Source organism: Tachypleus tridentatus, chromosome 6 (assembly GCF_004210375.1).
Source record: "Tachypleus tridentatus isolate NWPU-2018 chromosome 6, ASM421037v1, whole genome shotgun sequence".
NCBI lineage: Eukaryota > Metazoa > Arthropoda > Merostomata > Xiphosura > Limulidae > Tachypleus > Tachypleus tridentatus.
In genome coordinates, this window is record NC_134830.1 from 113,536,063 (window position 1) to 113,557,943 (window position 21,881).

At 34.5% G+C, this 21,881-nt stretch overlaps 1 protein-coding gene across 2 annotated transcripts in view; it reads right to left on the reverse strand.

Annotated features, from left to right (window-relative positions):
* The window catches only part of LOC143253345 (epithelial sodium channel subunit beta-like), a 29,481-nt gene extending 15,660 nt beyond the window's left edge, over positions 1-13,821 (reverse strand). The window contains exons 1-7 of one of the 2 annotated variants that reach the window (XM_076507075.1): positions 13,753-13,821; positions 11,333-11,748; positions 10,503-10,590; positions 3,597-3,715; positions 3,181-3,278; positions 2,148-2,308; positions 468-563 (exon numbers count right to left, since the gene is read on the reverse strand). In XM_076507075.1, the coding sequence (XP_076363190.1) occupies positions 468-563; positions 2,148-2,308; positions 3,181-3,278; positions 3,597-3,715; positions 10,503-10,590; positions 11,333-11,715 (945 nt within the window). In that variant the 5' untranslated portion in view covers positions 11,716-11,748; positions 13,753-13,821. Of the gene's footprint in view, positions 1-467; positions 564-2,147; positions 2,309-3,180; positions 3,279-3,596; positions 3,716-10,502; positions 10,591-11,332; positions 11,749-13,752 lie in introns of those variants that run through there. The other variant, XM_076507076.1, reaches the window with a different exon arrangement.
* Positions 13,822-21,881: the final 8,060 nt, after the last annotated feature.

Here is a 21,881-nt window from a genome sequence, read left to right on the forward strand (position 1 = left end):
GAAAAGTGTATGTTTAATCATTTTGCTTTTCCTCACTCAGATTTAGTGCCTCTAAAACATCTGAAGGTAACCCGTTCCAAAGGTCAGCCACCTTGTTATAAAAATAAAACTGTCTTAATTGAAGATGACTTCTATCCTGTCAAAAGCTATACTTGTGTCCCCTAGTCTTGCTATTCTCATTAGATACACGTAACAAATAAGTAATATCACAATACATTAATGTACTTAGATAAAAATAGTTTTGAAATTCAATGTGCCAGTAATTTGTGGTGCTAAAATAAAATATTCAAAACTGGTGTGTTTATATTGCTTTTACAATTAATTGTGTTCTTGTTCACAAAGGAACAATTTGTGTTGCTGAAAAATTACAACAATCATTTTATTATTTTATAACATTTTTTTCAGTTACTCATATAGAATTTTATATCAATATAAACTAATGCTAGTTATTCTTGCAAACGTTTTACCCTAGGGTTCATTTTTTTGTTGGGGTACCAGTGTGACAGCACACTCGTATAGTCAGTACACTTTGTAATAGGAGAGTCTCTCAGGATAGTTGATCTCTGAAAAAGAAATAAATCGATAGTTGATTAACATGGTATCAGATAATTAAGTCAAATTTTGCTTGAAAGCCCAACCTGATTTTTAATATTTTATGGGAAAGTTTAAGGTATTGTGTTGTTTCAAACAATATACAAAACTTTTGGCGTTTATATGGCTTTACTACGAAAGGTGAAGTAATTAAATAGGATTTAGGTTTACTTATACTAAACTGAATTAAAGTGACAGTAGCGTCATTATAAAGTTTATGTAAGAAAAGAAATACCATTAATCATTTAAACCAATGTGCCAGCAAAGAGTTTGTTTTTGAATTTCGCACAAAGCTACTCGAGGGCTATCTGTGCTAGCCGTCCCTAATTTAGCAGTGTAAGACTAGAGGGAAGGCAGCTAGTCATCACCACCCACCGCCAACTCTTGGGCTACTCTTTTACCAACGAATAGTGGGATTGACCGTCATATTATAACGCCCCCACGGCTGGGAGGGCGAGCATGTTTGGCGCGACGCGGGCGCGAACTCGCGACCCTCGGATTACGAGTCGCACGCCTTACGCGCTAGGCCATACCAGGCCGCCAGCAAAGAGAAAATTATATTGGAGTCCAATCCATAAAGAGTCCTATTCGCAAGGCTTCCAGGTGTATTTTATAATTTGTATTTAACGTTTTAAGTTTTCAGAATCATTAACACAACATTAAATATTGAAGTATAATTTGAAATATTTGCTGATTACATGTTTTTTGAGATATATGACAATACAAATGCTATTTTACAGTATAGATTTTTCACAAATTATCATAGGAACGTTTAAGTCAATTTAGAAGATGTGTTGTTATTGTTATTTTTAATGCAAAGCTGCACAATAGTGTGTCTGTCTTGTGCCTCGCGGGTATTGAAACCTAATTTTTAACGTTATAAATTCTCAGACTTACTGCAAAGTACCGTGAGAAGTTATATAAGGTAAACTAAAGTTTATTATAAAAGGATATAATATTAGGTAAGTTGGAGTTGTTATATAAGGATGTGATATAAGGTAAGTTGGAGTTGTTATATAAGGATGTGATATTAGGTAAACTGGAGTCTTAATAGAATTACATATATAATTATAGGAACGTGATATTAGGTAAGCTCATACAGACAAAATAATATATAGCTGTCCACACGTACACACACACATATGTGTGACGAAATCACAATGGCTAAATATGCGTGTGTTTAAAAATGAAAATAAAAACTTAGACACAGTTAGTAATGTGTTTCACATAGGAAGTAACAATAATTCTCTTTGTTTTTTCGATTCTAAAACCTTGGTAAATGTCTACTTTCAGTCCAACTATGATTTGACTTTTACAAAATGATGGTTGTCTTACTTTATATTTCTACTCATATAAGATCTAGAGTTTATCTAGCCACGTCTTCTCGATTATTCTTTTTGTGGTAATAATTGATTCACCTCTTTAGTGCTACCTTTGGATTAAGCAATTAAATAATTTTGCGAAGGCCATTGATTTACCTTCTGTATGTTCACACTGTAGCCAACCATGACCTCTCGTCTTTAATTGATATCCACTTTGGAATAATTTTGTCATACCTTTTGTAGTTTAATGTCCACCTTGGAACCAGGGTTGACCTCCACGTAGTCTCTACGGAAGTCTGGTAGGGAGTCCAATGGATGAATGAATAAGAACCCTCCAGGCTGTCTCAACACCTCCATAAAATCTTCAGTCTCAAAGTTTAGTATCATTGTTACCACTATGACGAGTGAGAAATTAACCAAACTTAGAATAAATTAACAATCGAGGTCGTTCATTACCTTAGTGAAAACCTTTTGTAATTTTTTTTCCTTCTAAAGTTACTTTTGAGTCATGTTTTATTATACAAATATTTAAAACAATAATGTTTTTCAGACTTCTAATGGTGGTATTTTACGATATGTTGAGGAAATTGACAACTGTAGTAAATAATAGCAAATGTATCACAAAGTAGTAACTGAATTTCCTACCGGACTGAACTGAAGGAAGAGACTGTGCACAAATTCAAATTCCCAAAATCTGCACAAATATTTTCAATACACCAAGCACGTATACATTGGACTAAAGACAGAGCTCCCATTTGGTGACTAGAGGTAGTTCTTTACCAATAAAGAATCTGAAGATAAATCTGATAGACTCTGAGGGAGTTAAATCACTATGTATAAAAAATCCGGTATGATTATCTCTCACAAAACACGTGGGTCGCCCGCATATTCATGGTCACCACATAAGAAAAATAGAGGGCATACAATCTCGTTGGAACGCTAAACCTTTATGTGGCCAACCTTGCTAGAGACACTGTATAGCACAAAAGTTTCGAGTTTTACAACAACATTTTCTTGTGAGAATTTTGTGAGATCGAAGAAGAATGACCCATAGCAATGTGTAACTAGAACTACAGCAACATAGCCACATTCCATAACCAGCTCGCTGTTGTTAAGTTTATAAATTCGCTTATGCAAGGCATTTCGAAAGTATTAGGCGAGCGTTGAATATTCACCATTCTGAAGTATTCAACAAAGAACACCTACTATGTTTGCAAACTAGATAACTAGTCTGAGCTTTATACGTAAACATATTCTAAAACTTTACCTTGTGTGATCCAAACATTCTTCCAGTTGTCCAATTTGAGAGGTTGCTCAATAGTGTAGCAATTCGAGAAGAGGTATTGATAAAAGAAAACTAGATCGCTTTGAAGAAAGCAAAAAAGGTTTTATCAGTGCTGATTTATGTTGTTGGCAAACATTATTATATTATTACTTATCAATTGGAAAGTAAAAACAAAATAATTAATAAAAACACACATATGTCTCTCAGCACAGTACATAATATGTGTTATGTTTAAATTTTCATAAAGATGTTTCGTACGTGTTAGACACTTTCATTTACTATCCATTATGCATTTTTATCTTTCGTTAATGCTGGACATTTCTGATGATATCTACATCTTAAGTAAGAAACTGAGAAAATTATTTGAAGAAAAAGTTTAAAAAAGTTGAGGTTCTTACCTACAATTATCCATGTATTGTCCACGACAAAGTGTTATTAACGGCCATTCCTGGTGACCAAGAGAAGCACGTTCACTAATATTTAAACTATAACTCCAGTAGGTTAGAGTAGCCAATTCCTAGAACAAGAATTCGAATGTAAAAGATACAAATATAAAACAAGATGCAAGGATGAAAAATGTTGAACTTCCATTTACTAGATTGATGTCAACATTAAAGTATAATTAGCAATACAAACATTGATTTGAATGAATTCACTTTCATTCGCCTTTTTTATTATAATAACGAGTTATCCAAGACATATTTTTTTAATATTCTGAATTCGTCTGGCTAGTACAGATAAAACTACTGTAATGTTGTGGCCAACCAATTTAAGAGGAAACAAGATAATCTCGTAAACAACAACATTTCAGTGGACAAATATAGTTATAAACTTTAAGTCTCAAAAACCGCTTTTGAGACTCACTTATATCTTAATCTTTTAAAGCAAAATTAGCCAAAATTGTTTCAACTTTAAAGCATCTATAAGGAAAGAAAATGTTTTGGCACAATGAAGAGGAACCGAATGATAAAACTAACATTTATGACAGTACATGAAGCAAACAGCTAATTTTTATATGTACCATAAGGAAGGTACATGTTATTCTTTCATTGTTACCTTCACTAGAGTATTGGCTAGAACGTTTAATAAATCCATTTTATTGTTTTTTTAATTTTTAGTGTTATATTTTTATTGTAGAAACTTTTCAATTTTTAGCTTAATACATATTCAGGACGAACTAAAACATTGTAAAATAGTGAGATATTATTGGGTTTATTGGTTTGGTTTGTTTTGAATTTCGCGCAAAACTATACGAGGACCATCTACGCTAGCCGTCCCTAATTTTGCAGTGTAAGAGTAGAAGGAAAGCTGCCAGTCATCACTGTTCACCGCCAACTCTTGGACTACTATTTTACCAACGAATAGTGCGATTGCCCATCACATTATAACGCCCTCATGGCTGAAAGGGTGAGCATGTTTGGTGTAACGGGAATTCGGACGTGCGCCCTTCGGATCACGAGTCGAGTTCTTTAACCACCTGGCCATGCCGGGCCACACACAGAAGGATCTGCGAAATAAATTATTTTAATAACTTAAAAGTTTCTAATGATTTATTCTACGCATGAGTAGTTTGGTTTGCTTCGAATTTCGTGGAAGTTAACACGCAGGCTATCTGCTCTAGCCGTCCCTAATATGACAGTGAAAGACTGGAGGAGAGGCAGTTAGTCATCATTTCCCATAGTCAATTCTTGGGCTACTGTTTTGTTAACGAATAATGGGATGGATAGTTACATTATAACATTCCCACGGCTAAAAAAAGAGCGACAATCTTTGTTTGGTGCAATGGGAATTCTAACCCGTGCTCTTTAGATTGCGAATCAAGCATCGTAACCGGCTGAAAATGTCGCTCCCTTATGCAGACAGACAAAAAAAAAAAAGAAGACTAAAAGCTATTATTAAATAGGAAATGAAATTGGTTAGTAGGTTCATCTAATGATATAAAAATTTATTTGTCCCCAGTAGCACAGTGGTATGTCTGCAGACTCTCACCGCTAAAAAGCGGGTTTCGATACTCGAAGTGGGCAGAGCACAGATAGCCCATTATGTAACTTTGGGCTTAATTCTAGACAAACAAACAGCTCATTGCACTTTACAAAACTAGGGGACTGAAATAATTCATCCAGAAGTACAACATAAGGTTTCTCATGTTTTCAGGCGCGAATAGCCTGGTTGCTTTGCACAAACCAATTCGGTTTTTAAAACCTGAATGAAACAAACAAACAGGAAAGTACTATTGATTGTTAGTTACTTTTAACACAAGAACAATAATAAACAAGTTTAGAAACATACAATACATTGGATGCCTTGTTAAACACTTAGTTGCATAACGAGTTACCGTATTTTCCGCCTAATAAGCCGAATTTCTGGCCCTAAATTTTGGACCTGATTTTTGGGGGTCGGCTTATTGGCCGATCACTCCTTTCGGAAATTTCTTCTTCTTAGGAAATGTTTTTCTTTTGAAAATTACCATAGGCGGTAATTTTGTCCCATCAGCAAAGCACGTTAAGACTACAGTGAAACGTTGTTTCTGGAATTTCATTGGTTACCTAATTACAGTGAGTGGAGCCAATAACGAATGACATATTGATTCCATCTCTGTCTCAATACGACACGTTCTGCTTTACTACAGAACGCCAATGATCACACACAACATGCATGCTGACGCTGAAACGAGACTAAGAAATCATTTTGAAGAAACTTGTCACTTCTTAAAAATGGCTTCGGCTTTTTGGGCGGTAATAAGCAAAAACCCTCATTTTCAGAGCTGAAAATTGGCCTCGGCTTATTAACCGGAAAATACGGTAATTGTTCTTTGCCCACCGAGGATATAGAAGACTAACTTTTAGTATTTGCCCCCAGTGACCAAGCGGAAAGTCTGAGAGCTCAAACTGCTAGAATCTGGGTTTCGGTACTCGTGATGGGCACACCATACACAGTCCATTATATAGCTTTGTGCTTAACAACAAACACGCAATACATTTGGCGCTATAAGTTGCAAACTTTCCACAGAACTGCCAGACCACTATAATTTAGTATGCCTGTGTCGTATTTTGTAGATTTAATGTATATTAAATAGTGTATATTTAACAAGATTATTTTATTTGTGAGTTTTCAGTAAGTTGAAAGAAACAAAACAAACAATTGTTTTTTTGGAATTTCGCAGAAAGTTACTCGAGGGCTATCTGTGCTAGCCGTCCCTAATTTAGCAGTGTAAGACTAGAGGGAAGGCAGCTAGTCATCACCACCCACCGCCAACTCTTGGGCTACTCTTTTACCAACGAATAGTGGGATTGACCGTCACATTATAACGCCCCCCACGGCTGGGAGGGCGAGCATGTTTGGCGCGACTCGGGCGCGAACCCGCGACCCTCAGATTACGAAGCGCACGCCTTAACGCGCTAGGCCATGCCGGGCCCAACAAAACAAACAAAAAAACAGATGAAGCTGGCTGTTGAATTATATTGTACGTTTATTAGTATAATAGTAATTTATTTTTAAGTTGTTATATACACTTTTGTAACTTATTTTTGCTTTTGGTAAGCTTTATTTCGAAACGTATTCTTGCCAGAAAATATTTTATAACTGATGTCACGATAACCTGTATATACTCATGATTAAACCTTGAGTTCTTTTGTGTACTTTCATAATCACTGTATGTATGATAGCCTTTGAACTATATATATTTTCGTTAATGACGTTATATGAGCTTGTTTTGGGTTAAACATTGAGCTACATAATGAACTATTCGTACTGTTCCTATTGCATGGATCAGACCCCGAATTTTAGTTATAAGCCTTTAATTTTACCGCTAACTGCTGACACAGTTAAAATTCGTTTCTGCTCATTTCTCCACAAGTACAAAGGATTTTTAAATTATTAAAATCGTTCTCGTCTTTTTTAGATCATTCTGTACCTATTGCGTACTTTCCCCATTAATTTTGATACATTAAAAAAAAGTGAACACGACAACCCCGACAACATGACAACATATGATCAGTTCCAAGCGGAACTGAAAATTTCAAATATGTTCTTAATATACAATTCAATACGTTGAATAGATATGGCTTGACAACCAAAAGGTTAATTAACGTTAGTGTCTGACGAGAAGACGTGAGAACTGGTTAATTAGTACACTGATTATTTTTTAAACAATCAGTGAAGTAGAATGGATAAAAAAATTATACCAACCAAAGGTGAAAGCATGTATTGTATATTGATAAATAAAAATCGATAACAAATATTTTTAACGGCAATTTGGCAATTTTTCTATTAGAACACTTACTTCAAGAAACCTGGACCTCATGGCCAGGTGGTAAGGACGCTCGACGAGTTATCTGAGGGTCGCAGGTTGAATCCCTCTCACACTAAACATGTCCGCCCTTTCAACCGTGAGGAAGTAATAATATGACGGTCAATCTCACTATTCGGTGGTAAAAGAGTAGCCCCAGAGTTAATGGTGGGTGGTAATGAGTAGCTGCCTTCCCTCTAGCCTCACACTACTAAACAAAGGATAGCTAGCGCAGATAACACTATGTAACAAAATTTTTACTTTTTCTTGTTCCTGGGCAGAAAGTGTTTTTTCTCAGTTGCTTATGCTTAAAGTAGATGGAAAAGACCTATTTTTCTCTTCAAACTTTGCTTTTGTGACCTGGGTAATGAAAATTTCAAATTTACCTATTTTCCAGAACATTCCAGGTAAATTCAGTGCTGAGTAGCTGATAGAGAATTTTCTCGAACTTACAAGAATTTTCAAGAACTTTCTAGAATGTTGTAGAACATATGAGAATTTTCAATAACCTTTCAGAATTTTCTAGAACTTTCCATAGTGATATATATATACAGGGGCTCACCACTCACCACTTCAGTTTAGTTTTAGCTGCCTAAGAGAACACCTTGACTTATCTGATTTGATCAGAGATGGCATCAAAAAGCTGCAAGCATTCTCCAGATGTATTCTGCTATGTGTGTGGTCAATTTATCAAGATAAGAGCGAAAATGTACTTTAAGACAGCATCTGCTAAACTGTGTGAAGCCTACAAGGCATATTTCGGCATGCCAGTCGGGGATCAAAACAAACTCTGGACATCTCATTTTACCTGCTAGCACTGCAACAAATCTCTAGAAGATAAGACGGACAATTTTTGCTTGCTTGAATAATTTTATATTATATAAATGTTAAACCTTTTAAAATTCGGTGCACCTCAAAGAGGAATACAACAGCGTCAAGGCCTTGCTAGAAGCCTTGATGTATGATGAGTATGACTGGGAGGTTATCAAAGACTTCAAAATGGTAACATTCGTGATGGGTCTCCAAGGAGGCCTTACCAAGTTTCCCTGTTATCTTTGCATTTGGGACAGCAGGAGCACCACAGCTCACTACAACAGGAAGCACTGACCACAATGGACCGAGTTCTCTGTGGGGAGACACAATGTCAAGTGTGAGCCACTAGTGGACCTCCAGAAGGTATTGTTCCCACTATTTCACATAAAATTGGGTCTTATGAAAGTCTGCAGCCTTCAAGTACCTTCGAGACTTCTTTTCTAAGCTGTCTGAAGCAAACGTGAAAGCTGGTGTCTGTGTTGGACCACAAGTAAAGAAGATCCTAGAGTGCACAGAATTCCCCAAGGAGCAAAGTAGGAAGGGAAAAAAGCTTCAGACAGCTTTGTCGCAGTGGTTCGGAGCTTCTTGGGCAATCACAAGGCCAAAAATTATATGGAACTTGTTGAGGCTCTGGTAAAAAACTACAGCAAAATGGGCTGCAGGATGTCCCTGAAAGTCCATGCCCTTGGCGCCCATCTTGATAAAGTCAAGGAGAACAAGGAAGCATACTCAGAGGAGCAAGGCGAGCGCTTCCACCAAGATATACTGGACTTTTAACGCCGCTACCAAGGAGCGTATAACGAAAACATAATGGGAGACTATATTTGGAGGCTGATACGTGAAAGTGATTTACATTACAGTGGCAAATCTCGAAAAACTACTCACTTCTAAACATTTTTGTATAACTTTAGTATAAATACATGTAAGTCTTGATTCATACGTTGTTTTATTCAGACATTATGTAAATGAAAATGTGTGAATTTGCCCATTTTTGCATAGAAAATAGGTTAATTTCTAAATTTCATTATCCAGGTCACAAAAACAAAGTTTGAAGGAAATAATGGCTATTTACTGTACTTTTACAATATAAGCATTTAATAGATAACACATGCCATCCAGCTTTGCTCGAAATAAAAAAACAAACCAATCAAGAAAGCAGAAGTAGTAAAAAATGTACTTTATAGAAACTAATAAATTAGAAACTGCTTTAAATATTGGGGTATTTAATAATTTCTATTATTTCTTTTAATTCTAAGAGAAGGTTGCACTGTTCTATTAACTTAATGAATGAATAATTTTATTGGCCAATACGTTACAGGTTTCGTTGCGTAGTATAGGTTAACATGTCTTCATATTACACCTCTAGCATTTTTTTCCGAACCACTAATAATTTCTTTCTGTTACACAGGTTTGCGAACTTAAACTTGATGAAAGTTGTTTTGGTTTAATAACCGATTTTCCAAAATTTAACTGCGCAGTTTTCGAAAATAACATGAGGATTTGTTTTACTTATCAGGAAGAAAAAACTCACTTACTTAGACCAAGTTTCCACAAATATAACGTAATATATTTGAGTCATTTACAGAACCACTAGTTGCCATAACGACGATGAAATAATATTGAAAAGAAAAATAAGGTCAAAGTGCACACACAAACAAATATTCTTCAGAAATGACACTTCGTGAGGCCTATTAACCATTATTTTTGTGTTTGTTTTTTTCTTATAGCAAAGCCACATCGAGCTATCTGCTTTATCCACCGAGGGGAATTGAATCCCTAATTTTAGAGCTATAAATCCGTAGATTTTCCGCTGTTCCAGCAGGGGACAACCCTTTATTTACTAGCAGTGTTTCTCGTGGGTTCTAGAACGATCGATAAGAATCGTACGTCACGGTTGGCCTAGAGAAATCTATAGTCAGTAGTTGTCAATGTTTTAAGCATAACAAAATGTGATTCGATTTCAATGAAGATGATTCATTTCTGTAAAAGCACATCCGACGTTTTGTGAAAAAAAAATTTGTACGAGACGGAGAAAATTAAATATAATTTTCGTTTTACCATTGAACATGTAAAAGTTTCAAGGCAATAAAACTCTCGTAGGCCTAAGTGTTATTGTTCTTAACATATTCACTTAAACTTTGCTTATTTAAAATTCAAGGTTTAGCTAATGGAAAAGACAAAATTTGATCCAAAAATGTCTTACCGTTATATTTATGAATCCTTTTTCCCTATTTTCTCTGATTGCCTCGCATTTTTTGGGGTACATTTTGCACAGAGCTGACCATCTGATTCTGTAAATAAACAGTAAATCTAAAGAAGTTTTGAAAATTGTAAACTAGTTTGTATCTTGTAGCGAGAGAAAAATAGAACAAACAACAAATGTAGTTCAAGTTATATTTAAAATATACAGTAATTTATCATTTTTTGTTGTTGATTTTTGAGCAAAGCTATTCGAAGTTTAACTTAGCTAGACTAAAGGAACTTAATACAGCCTTCCACTGCTAAATTAGAAACGGTTAGCGAAGATAGCCCTCGTGTAGCTTTGCATGAAATCCAAACCAAACTCTATGTCCTGTTTTTGATTTATCTCAATCAGGCTCAGCATGCACTTCTAGATCCCCCGATGGTGACTTAAAGAGTTCGGCGTTTGTGATGATGAGAAACCCACTTGAAATAATAATGTATTCTCAAGACGGCTGGTATCTGTATTAGCACTTTAATTAAAAGAACGTACAGAACAACGTTTGCTTTGTTAACCTGAAGATGACCTAAGAAGGTCGAAACGTTGTTCTGTACTTTATTTTAATCAAGGTTGTCTTGAGAATACAGTTCAGCGTTTGGATATTATCGGTTACGCATTGAAAGGGTATGTTAGCTGACAAAATATAAAATCATTTGATATTTCACACATTAGAGTCTTTTATATCTATGAGTTTATCAAATAATACAAAAGAGTGTGGAATGCCAAAATGAGATTATAAACTATTCTTCTTGTGCCAGATTTCTTTCTCTTGTTCAAGTTGCAGTTTTTACCTATTTTTATTGCATACAGTAATTGCAGGAAAGGGTCGGTTAGGTTCGATGACCACGTTGACCTCCACTACAGTAGGTTTGGCTAGGTACAAGAGTAGAAACTGGATGCTTTGATACACGAAACCAACAAGACAAACGATGGAAATAACACTCCACACTATCCTACGAAAAGATGTCGCTGCTGCTGCAACATGCTGGACGCCATTAACAGTGGAACCATTGAACAGTTGTCGACAGAATTCTGAAAAACTTACAGAACCAGCCTTGATTTCTGCCTCGAGTTTGGGTAAGTCGCTCTGGAAAGAAGGGTAGCGTTGAACTGGGTATCCGGCCCCAATAGAGAGAGAGCGGCAAGATGGAACAGGAGTAACACTTCTACTCATTGTATCAGCTTTATGTTCACCAGTAGTAGTCTTCTGTAAACAAAAAACATAAAGTGGTCGTTAGAATTAACTAATTACGAAAAATTTAAAATTTAGAAGAAAAAATAAATATATTCAGCAAATTTTTCAACGAGTAAATGAAGTCTGGAAATGAAGACAACTTACAGTTCTAGACATATTTCAAGACTTTTGTGTAATATATTTCTAAGGCACACATGGAAACATAATATCTTAATATAAGATATTGCAATACGTTATTTTCAGTTTTGTGCTTAATAACACAAAACACCTCAAGCTGCTCATTTCTGAAATCATGATGAGAAAATATATAAATATTAGGAAGTATAAAAATAAATATAGAAAAAGGATAAGAAAATATATTCGCACAATTAAAATGGATCTGTTTGTAAATAATTAGACAGGATGGATAGGTTAACTTCTAGATCTGTAGAAACGAAATGTCTGAGAAGAATGTCAGAGTATTATTAGCCCCTTTCCCTTTATCTACTTCTGCCGTTCAAAATAGGCTACTTAAACACTATTTTGAAAAACAAAACACAATAAAAACGTAAAGATGGTAGTCTAGAAGGTGATTTATTCAATGACGTCTTACACTTTAGCCCATCATTAGTTAATGACATATCATTAGTAAGTCTATCAACTTAAATGCTTATTTCATTGTATACTTGTTGTTTCGTTACATTATAGAATTTGGTTGTTCATTTGTTTGTTTATAATTTCGCGAAAAGCTACACGAGGACTATCTGCGCTAACCGTCCCTAATTTAGCAGTGTAAAACTAGAGGGAAGGCAACTAGTCATTACCACTCACCACCAACTCTGGGGCTACTCTTTTACCAATGAATAGTGGGCTTGGCCGTCACATTATAACGCCGTCACATCGAAAATACATTATAAGTATTTTCGATGCGACGGAGATTCGAATGCGCAACCTTCAGATTACGAGTCGAACGCCATAACCACCCTAAGCATTTTTACTGAGGCATCGGTTTTCTGCACACTACAGTGTCAAAACCCGGATTTCAGCGTTTATAAGTTCCAAGACATTCCACTGGAAGTAAGGTACATTAGAGAAATATCTCACACTATTATTATCAATAGATAGTTTTACCCTTCCTCCATATTCCTTTGTTGTAAGTTGTTTCTCATAATTATAAATTAAAAGTTTTAACCTGAATCTTCTTCTGATACCAATTTTGTCACTTTAGGGCTTGAGTTGACTTTCATTGTTTTCTTTTTAACGGAAAATATTTCAAATACATTTGCAGCGTTTGCTATGAGCACTCATTTATTTGTAAGTTAAATATTAGGGTAGAGCAATAACTAGTAAACAATAATTGATAACTCATAAGTATCCACAGTATAAAATATCAGGTAGATAGAAGGTTAGGTGACAAATTACCAAACAACAAAAATTTCAGAATAATCAAAGATCAAATAAAGTTTATAGATTTTAAGGACAAACTAGGAACAGCTTTATGGAATTCCCTCACAATCAAACACTTAATCCAGTTTTACGAAATTCGGAAGAAAATTAAGAACTAAACAAATGAACCGAAATTTGGAACAAACAACAAGTTATCAAATATTGGAAATTAACGAGAGTGTGTACAAAAACATGACAATAGGATGAAATTCGGGAGTGAACCGATTTCTTCTGTCACTGGCACAAACGTTCAAGAATAAAAAAAAACAACAACACCAATTGGCAATAACAAATTATACCTAAGTGTAAACATTAATTTTCTTAATGTAATCATTATCTAATGGAGATACAAAACTCAACTTTTTTAAGTTGGTCATTCATCCATTTTTTAACTTTTCCTAAATTTCTTTCAAACTTGAGAAATCATTCGTTAATCCTACTAGGCTTTAAGAAAGATATGCAGAATACCAGCGATTGTACAAAGAGGATTTATAATAAATACAGATATGTTATTAGAAGAAAGAAACAGTATTTCATGTTGGTATTAACAGTAAAATGCTTTAACGTTTTGTTTTTTAGCTTTGAGCTCACCTGGTTAAGGTTTCACTAGACCACAACAAATATCGGAAAGATAACGCTATTTAAAGATAACTAGACCACAAAAAATATCGGAAGAATAACGCTATTTATAAGTAACCAGGTTTTGAGGGACGCGAACACAATAAAGGGCGTACAAGCGATTAGAATAATTTAAAAGAGAATTCGAGGAACATAAAGCCTTTGGGAGCATGTTTACAGCATTTTAACATGATCTCTATGTTGTTTTTCAATATACTCAGCAATGAAATTTATCCTCTAATAGAGGATTGAACGACATTATGCATTTAGAAACAGCACTTATTGGTAATGGCTTATGGAGTAAAATGAGGCCTGCTAGATAGCGGCACGTGCTCCACTGAGGAGCATTGCAGAAATAATAAATGTGTATAGTGTTATTATTAGCATTGGAAAACAGTTTGTTCAGTTGGAATAATGGTATAATTATAAAAGCAGCATTAATCAACAAGTTACAAAGCTTCCTTTCAACCAATCCGTTAACTCATGGACTGGTTTATTTAGATAATGCACTAGTAAACTATGTAATTTTAATATTGTAATTTAGATGTTTCTTTACTAGAAAGACTTCAACATGGCGTAATATATTGGAACTTCTGTTGTATATAGAAAATTAGTTATAACCTAAAAACATTAGATTGAGTAAATTAGAGTTACTTAATCAGTTAACTATCACTTTGTAAGTTAGACAATGAGGGTTAGGGTGTCTGTTCCTCAGTTATTAACTTCATAAGTTAATCCTTTAAAATCTCCGTTATCGATCATTCAGCTAGAAAATTCTGCTAATAAGTTTATTAGTAAGTTAACTGTACACTAGTGTCGGAGTTTCTATTGAAATACTGTTTTGAAATTAACTTATATTAAACATTATTGACGAAATAAATTCATTCGTCATCGTTAAGTAGACTGGGCTTTGTATTGTTTCTACCAAATAATCCAGAAGACCCCCACCGCAACGATAGAAGATGTTAAAACACACTTCTATTTCAATTGGGGAAGATGGAGTATTCATATACGTCTGATATCGTCTTACTAATATAGTATTAAAAGCTGATTCATTACAGTTTCGAATACGTCCATGCATTTCACATTTATAGTACGTTCTTTTACCTGCCATCTTTTGAAAGCAGTTTATATATCCTGAAGCTCGTTCTTCACAGCTCCTGGTAATATGTTTTTAGTGTTACAAATGAAATACCTTATGTCTTGTAGTTTACTTCTATTTTGAGTGAACAGTAGTTTGATTAGTTATTTGAATTTTTCTCTTACCTTATTTCAGAAAGAGTTGGCGTTTCTAAGCTCTTTGATCCGATAAGCACATAATTCCTAACTAATGCTCTTAGTTGTTTATTTGCAACTTTAATTACATTTCATTGCCAACCGAACAACTTCCTTTATGTAGATGTACACCAACTTTGTTTTAACTTAATTTTCATATCCTCACACATATGAATTAGGTATAATAATCGGGCAAGTTTTTTTCCATATCATCAGCAAGTTAAACCAATATCTTTCTTCTTGTAAACTTTGTTTTAGAAATTTGTTTCTAATGTGCTACTTCAGATAGATTTTAATAGGCGATCACCAATATTTGCTAGGTGTTGCAACATTTTAAAGGGGAGATCACTTAATGTTGTTAGTGGCGGCCTTTTTAAACGAATGGTAAAATAAATTCTTTTTGTTTACTACTTCATCAATTATCCTTAAAAAATTTTTAGACTGTATCTGATATGACTCTCATTGTAGTTTTCCACTGTATTGTTGAACTAGCTTGTAATGTGATAACGAAGTGGTGTAGTTGTAAAAGATTCTACAGACATAGGTGGCCCAACTGTAGCTGTATCAGATGCATATAAAATAAGTTCTTTTATTCCATATTGCATAGTTAATGGTGGTTTAAGATGAAAGCTTCGAGTAGGCACAGAGAGAATCGGGATTGGTTTGATCCTTGCATTTATCAGTTCCGTTCTCAAATGTTTGACCCTGACACGAATGTTATTTTGTATTTAGTTGACTTTTTATCAATGAATTTATTTCCAAATTGCATCATGTTTTCTCAATGCAACCAGTCTTATGGTTAGCATTAGCTGCACAAGTTACGCCTTTCCACTTAACACATTCTTAGTTACACGTATCTGCCACCTGTTTCTGTATTTCAATTTATTAGGGTTGATAACCAGATGAACTGTTTCTAACTTCTTTTTCTCATTTTTATAACTATTTTCAAACTGCCGATGTTACATGAATCATAGATTGAAGACCTTTGTTCTATGCATTTCTAAGCTTCGGATAAAGACGTATAACAAAGCCAAAAGAACACATCGATTGAGAACAAGGGGCCAAACAACTGACACAACTGTCTTGATTGGTAGCAAGAAACCAGACAACTGACAGAACTACCTTAACTGTTGTATTTATTATAAGCATTATATTGTATAAACAACGTTCTTATTAAGTATCGACGTTAATGTTTTTATAGCACGTACTGCTAACGAAAGGAAGGGTAACGTAGCTTAGATTCGTAGTCTCATGACTGTGAGTTTCAGCCTGACCAACGTTAAACTATTGTATCACTGGGTAAAATATTACTCGTTCCAGTCTACACAGCTGTTGGGTGTAATCAACCTGCCATGGATTGGTGGACCATCCACTGAGAATGTATTATCATTTTCTTCGGAGATCAAAAGTAAAGGCAGAGATTTAAACTGTTCTAATGTTAGCAAATTTAGATTTTATCAAAAATGTATATGAATATCTAAAGTTTATGCAAAGTTGAGAGGGAAAATACTGATATATTTAGTGTTAGCACAGAAAACTCGACAAATTTAATCAGGAGGACTACTACAAAGTAGAAACTCGTGTAATAATTGAGTAAACTTCTCACACTCAGTGTTAGCTGAAAATAGGTAGATATAAAAACCCATAAAAATATATAATATAGATGACAATTACTTGTGTTGTCACTTACGGAGTGTCATTGAAATAATTTGTTAATATATTTGAAATTAGTGATTTTCAAATAGTAAGGTGTGGTTGTAACAAGATCTGTAGGGAAACACTGTCAGAATCTAAGCTTTTATTTGAGAAAAATGTGTGTGAGTTTTATGTATTCGGTCACAACTGTGAAACAACGATATGATTGTTACCAAACCTGTCTTGTAAAGTTAATGCTCCACGGGGAGTGACAATAGAGTGTAAGTGATAGGTATGACATTGTCACCACCTGCAGCTTCATTTGTCATTTAAGTACGTTGAACGACTATGTCAACTTATAATGCACAATGTAAATGACAAATAATTTTACAAACCAGAGCTTACCGTTTGTATTAATTATTTATTATTTCCTTTCTTTCAACTGTGAGTTATTTAAAACATAGTAAACACCTAATAACCATTTATATTAATTAGTTATTCTTTTCTTATTTCAACTATGGGATATTTTTAAAAATAATAATCAATACTTATTAATGCAAAGAACCACCATGAGAGGTTTTATTTTACACGATAAAAAGTAAATCATTTTACCACGTTGTATGTTTGAAGACCTAATTATTTGTAAAAATCTTGGTTCATTATTAGCATGTTCGTCAGTAGATTGCAGTAAAATAGTGTAAAATACGTTACGAGAGTTAAACACCATGTATAGAGAAAATGAGAAAGAGCGACCGTTTTTGTTGTACAAGAAAATAAAAATGCTTCTCTTGTGCAAATGAATTTTACTTCCTGTTGAAACATGAAGCAAAACGATTTTTATAATGTGTGATGCAATTCCAAAAGGGTTAAGACCTTTTGTTTTAACCCTATTATTATGTTTCAGGTCTTTTGACAGGACACTGATTTCCATAACGCCAGCCCCCCAGTGGTGAGCAGACTCACACCGCTAGAAACCAGGTTTCGACTCCCTTGGTGGACAGAGCTTAGATAGCCTTTTGTGTAGCTTTGTGCTTAATTCCAAACAAACCTTAATGCCATAATATAGTTAAATATATCTCAGAGTTTATTACAACCAGAATTTAAATTAGCTTCTAAACTTTAAAATAAAACCGCAAAAGCTATCCAGATAACTTTCAACGAGTCAAGGCCATTTCAATTTATTTAGAATTACTTCGTGGTAACATGACCCGGAATGCAGTAGATACACCGAAATTCTAAACCTGATAGTAGAGTAAAGTGTGTCAATAAGTTAAACGTGATTTTGAATTTTTCTGCCACACGTGATTGACGTGACTTCAATGATTCTCCAGTTTCTCTGCGTTATATATAATAATATTTACTTTTCAGGCTGTTAATGTTGCTTTCTAAAACCTAGAATTGTAATATTTGACTCATAGTTTAAGTTTTCGAAAAATTAGATTCGTGAGAAATGCTTCCTAGTGGGTCAGCGGTAAGTCTAAAGACTTTAAACGCTAAACATTGTTTTTTTTACTCGTGGCTTGTAGAGATAATCCATTGTACAGGTTTGTGCTTATCAAGAAACAAATAACCAAAAGTAAAAAATGTGGTTCTTTTTATCTTCTTCTTTAAATCATTAAGTAAAATATCAGTATTTTTTTACCTTTTCAATCAGGATGGTTTTTCATGAATACTTTAAATACTTTATTCAAGTTTCCAGAAATAAATAAATAAATAGACATTATCTCTAAAATGTAATGATTCATGTATTTATAAATAAAAAAGAGGCGTTATAATGTTTGTTTGTTTGTTTTTTAATTTTGCGCAAAGCTACACGAGAGCTATCTGCGCTAGCCGTCGCTAATTTTGCAGTGTTAGACTAGAGGGAAGGCAGCTAGTCATCACCACCCACCACCAACTCTTGGGCTGCTCTTTTACCAGCAAATAGTAGGATTGACCGTCACATTATAACGCCATAACCTATCTAGCCATGGCGGGCCAGAAGCGTTATAAAGCGATAATATTTATATAAAGTTGGGCCCGGCATGGCTGGATGGTTAAGGAGTTTGACTCGTAATTTCAGGGTGGCGGATTCGAATCCCTGTCGCACCAAATATGCTCGCCCCTTTTAGCCGTGGGGGCATTATAATGTGCGATCAATCCCACTATTTGTTGGTAAAAGAGCAGCCCAAGAGTTGACGGCGGATGGTGATGAATAGCTGCCTTCCTTCTAGTCTTACACTGCTAAATTAGGGACGGCTAGCGCAGATAGCCCTCGTGTAGCTTTGCGTGAAATTCAGAAACAAACAAACAAACTTTTTACGAAGTCGCCTGTTACTACCGTTTAAACTGAAATGAAATATGAAAACAGTCTAGCTCGTTATTAATCTGTTAATTACATGCAGTTGTTTTCTAAAGTTAAATGTACTTCAGTATTGTAGTATACAAAATATGGAATTTACGTTCACTAAGTTTTGTTTTTATTATTACCTTTTAAGTGCAATAAAGGGTAACCATGTAAACAATATTTAATATTTGTAGTTAGATATGCACAAATAATTACATGCATTATGTTAAGTGACATTTTTGCGTAATATGCTTGTCATTACATAAAATGTGTAAAAATGTAACACCTACTTTCACAATAAGTTGTAAGTTAAATACAACCAACAATTGAGAATTAAAAAAGCTTTAAGGATCTTTTTAAAATGCTTTGCTAAATTAAGAATTGGGAAATAATTGTTTAGAAAATTCATTTTCAGTTTTAGGGATTGAACATTTTATTGCTAAAAGGTGATGATAAAAAGGCATCTCTTGTGCAGTTATTCATTACCACCCACCATCAACTTTTGGGTTACTCTTTTACCAACAAATAGTTGGATTGACCATAACATATAATATCCCCACGGCTGGAAGGGTGAGCATATTTGGTGTTGGTGGGACAAGGATTCAAACCTGCGACCCTCAAATTGCGAGTTAAGTGCCCTAACCACCTGGCTATGCCGAGCCCACTTTCTGTTGTATCTACGGCATAAACTCACAAAATGTACAGCACTGAACTGAATAACTAATTAATGCATCTGACTGATTCACTTACATATTAACTTTCCCATTCTGACATTTTATACAATATTCCCTACCACCACCAAGGTTTCTGACCATTTCTAGACGTCACACATCATCATTACGTCATACCAAACCTCCTTCAAACAAACAATATGGAACGTTTAAGTTGAAATATTAACAGATCTCTCGCGACCCAGTGGGGGACATTTTTATTAAAATATGTGGTATTTACCATTGTAACTTTTTTCCCAATTACAGAACCTGGCATTTATTATTTCCATATCTATTCTGGTTACGAAAATTATTAATTTCCACCGTGATAATCTGTTTTATTATGAAAGTTTTAAGTCTTCCAATAAGTTACACCTTTTAAAGCGTACTTATTTTCTTTGCCGAGATTATGCACCACTTGTGGACTGAAGTAAAACCTATTTAAAGACTGAAACTTAAAGAAAGCCAAGTAACCGAATCCGAGTGGAAGTGAACGCTTCAAACCTTTAACTAGTGTACCCCCTTTTTTAGTAGCCAATAAGATTTTGTCTTGACAACACAGAAGACATTTTTGTATTTTAATAACTTTTTATTATTCGTTAGTTACTGATCAATAAACGCATGATGCGGTCGAAATCGTGAATCTGTTTCACTTAATTTGTTTCATAATTTCGAACACAACTACGAAAAGACTATCTGGTGCGTATAGCTAACCCTAATTTTCAACTAATAGACTAGACAACAGCACACCACAGTCAACTCTTAAGCTACCCTCATTTGATCGAATAATGGAATTTAACTGTTACTCTTGTAGCGAACTCCTAGTCCAAACTATGAAGCGTGTTTCTTTTCTCCAGCAATACTATCAATCATTAATCCTCAAGAAATCGAAAACGCTAACCATTAAGCCATGTCCGGCTATTTCACAGGGGGAAGTGTCAATTAAATTATTGATTTTTGTTTAATTTATTTTTCTTCCAAACGAGTGAGGTAGACCGAATACAAGAGATACTTATACCAATTTGCCTGTGAGGGTGAAAGTAAAGTTATACAATAATCGTGTGAGTACAAAAACAAGTGACATGTTTAATAAAACAAATTTTCTGCTTTTCAACATGATGCACCAGGACTTTTGTGGTGAACTTTGGGCCCTATACAGGGTATTCTTAATTCCAAGCACCTTTCACACCACAGAAATGGCGTTAAACTGGGAAATTCGTCTAGCCTACTTAGAAATCCAAAGATTTGTGTTCAATTTTCTGCATTAAATATTCAGTCGTTTTGCTATGATCCTTTCCTAAGTATCATATATTTATATAAACACTTTTTTTTTTTTTTTTTCAGATATCGTCATATCAGTTTATAGCACAAATTTCTTAAATGAAGTTATATTTGTTTGTATGTGTGTGTTTTTAATCTGACCACAAAACTACACAATCGGCCATGATTATTTTGTAATCTTTGAGATCGAGCTCCATATTTTAGCATCATAACCTCTCAAGCTTACCGCTGAGCCAACAGGGGTAATCGAGAAAACAGGAAAATGTTTTAGAAATACTACTAAGTAGATATAACTCAATATGAAATAACTTAAATTTTAGAGTAATTAAAACTTTTATTCTTAACATTTTAGATAAAATTTATTTAAGTATTGAAAATAGACACCAAAATAACAAATCAACAGGAGATTAAAAAATGAAAAATGGTCTATTACCTTAAAATTACTAAGTTTTCATTGTCTGATGTAATATCCGTAATATACTTACACATCACTTCATCGAAACAATAACCAAATCTCTTCTTTTTTGTTATATTTTGAATACTTCATAAATATATTGATTTTTTAATTGTTTAGCTGATCAAAATGTTGAAATGTCATTTTAAAAAAAGTCTGGATTCTCTTACCCAAGTATTTATATAATCTTGCTCCTTATTTTCTCGGGAAACCTGGCATGGCCTAGCGCGTTAAGGCGTGCGCTTCGTAATCTAAGGGTCGCGGGTTCGCGCCCGAGTCGTGCCAAACATGCTCGCCCTCCCAGCCGTGGGGGCGTTATATTGTGACGGTCAATCCCACTATTCGTTGGTAAAAGAGTAGCCCAAGAGTTGGCGGTGGGTGGTGATGACTAGCTGCCTTCCCTCTAGTCTTACACTGCTAA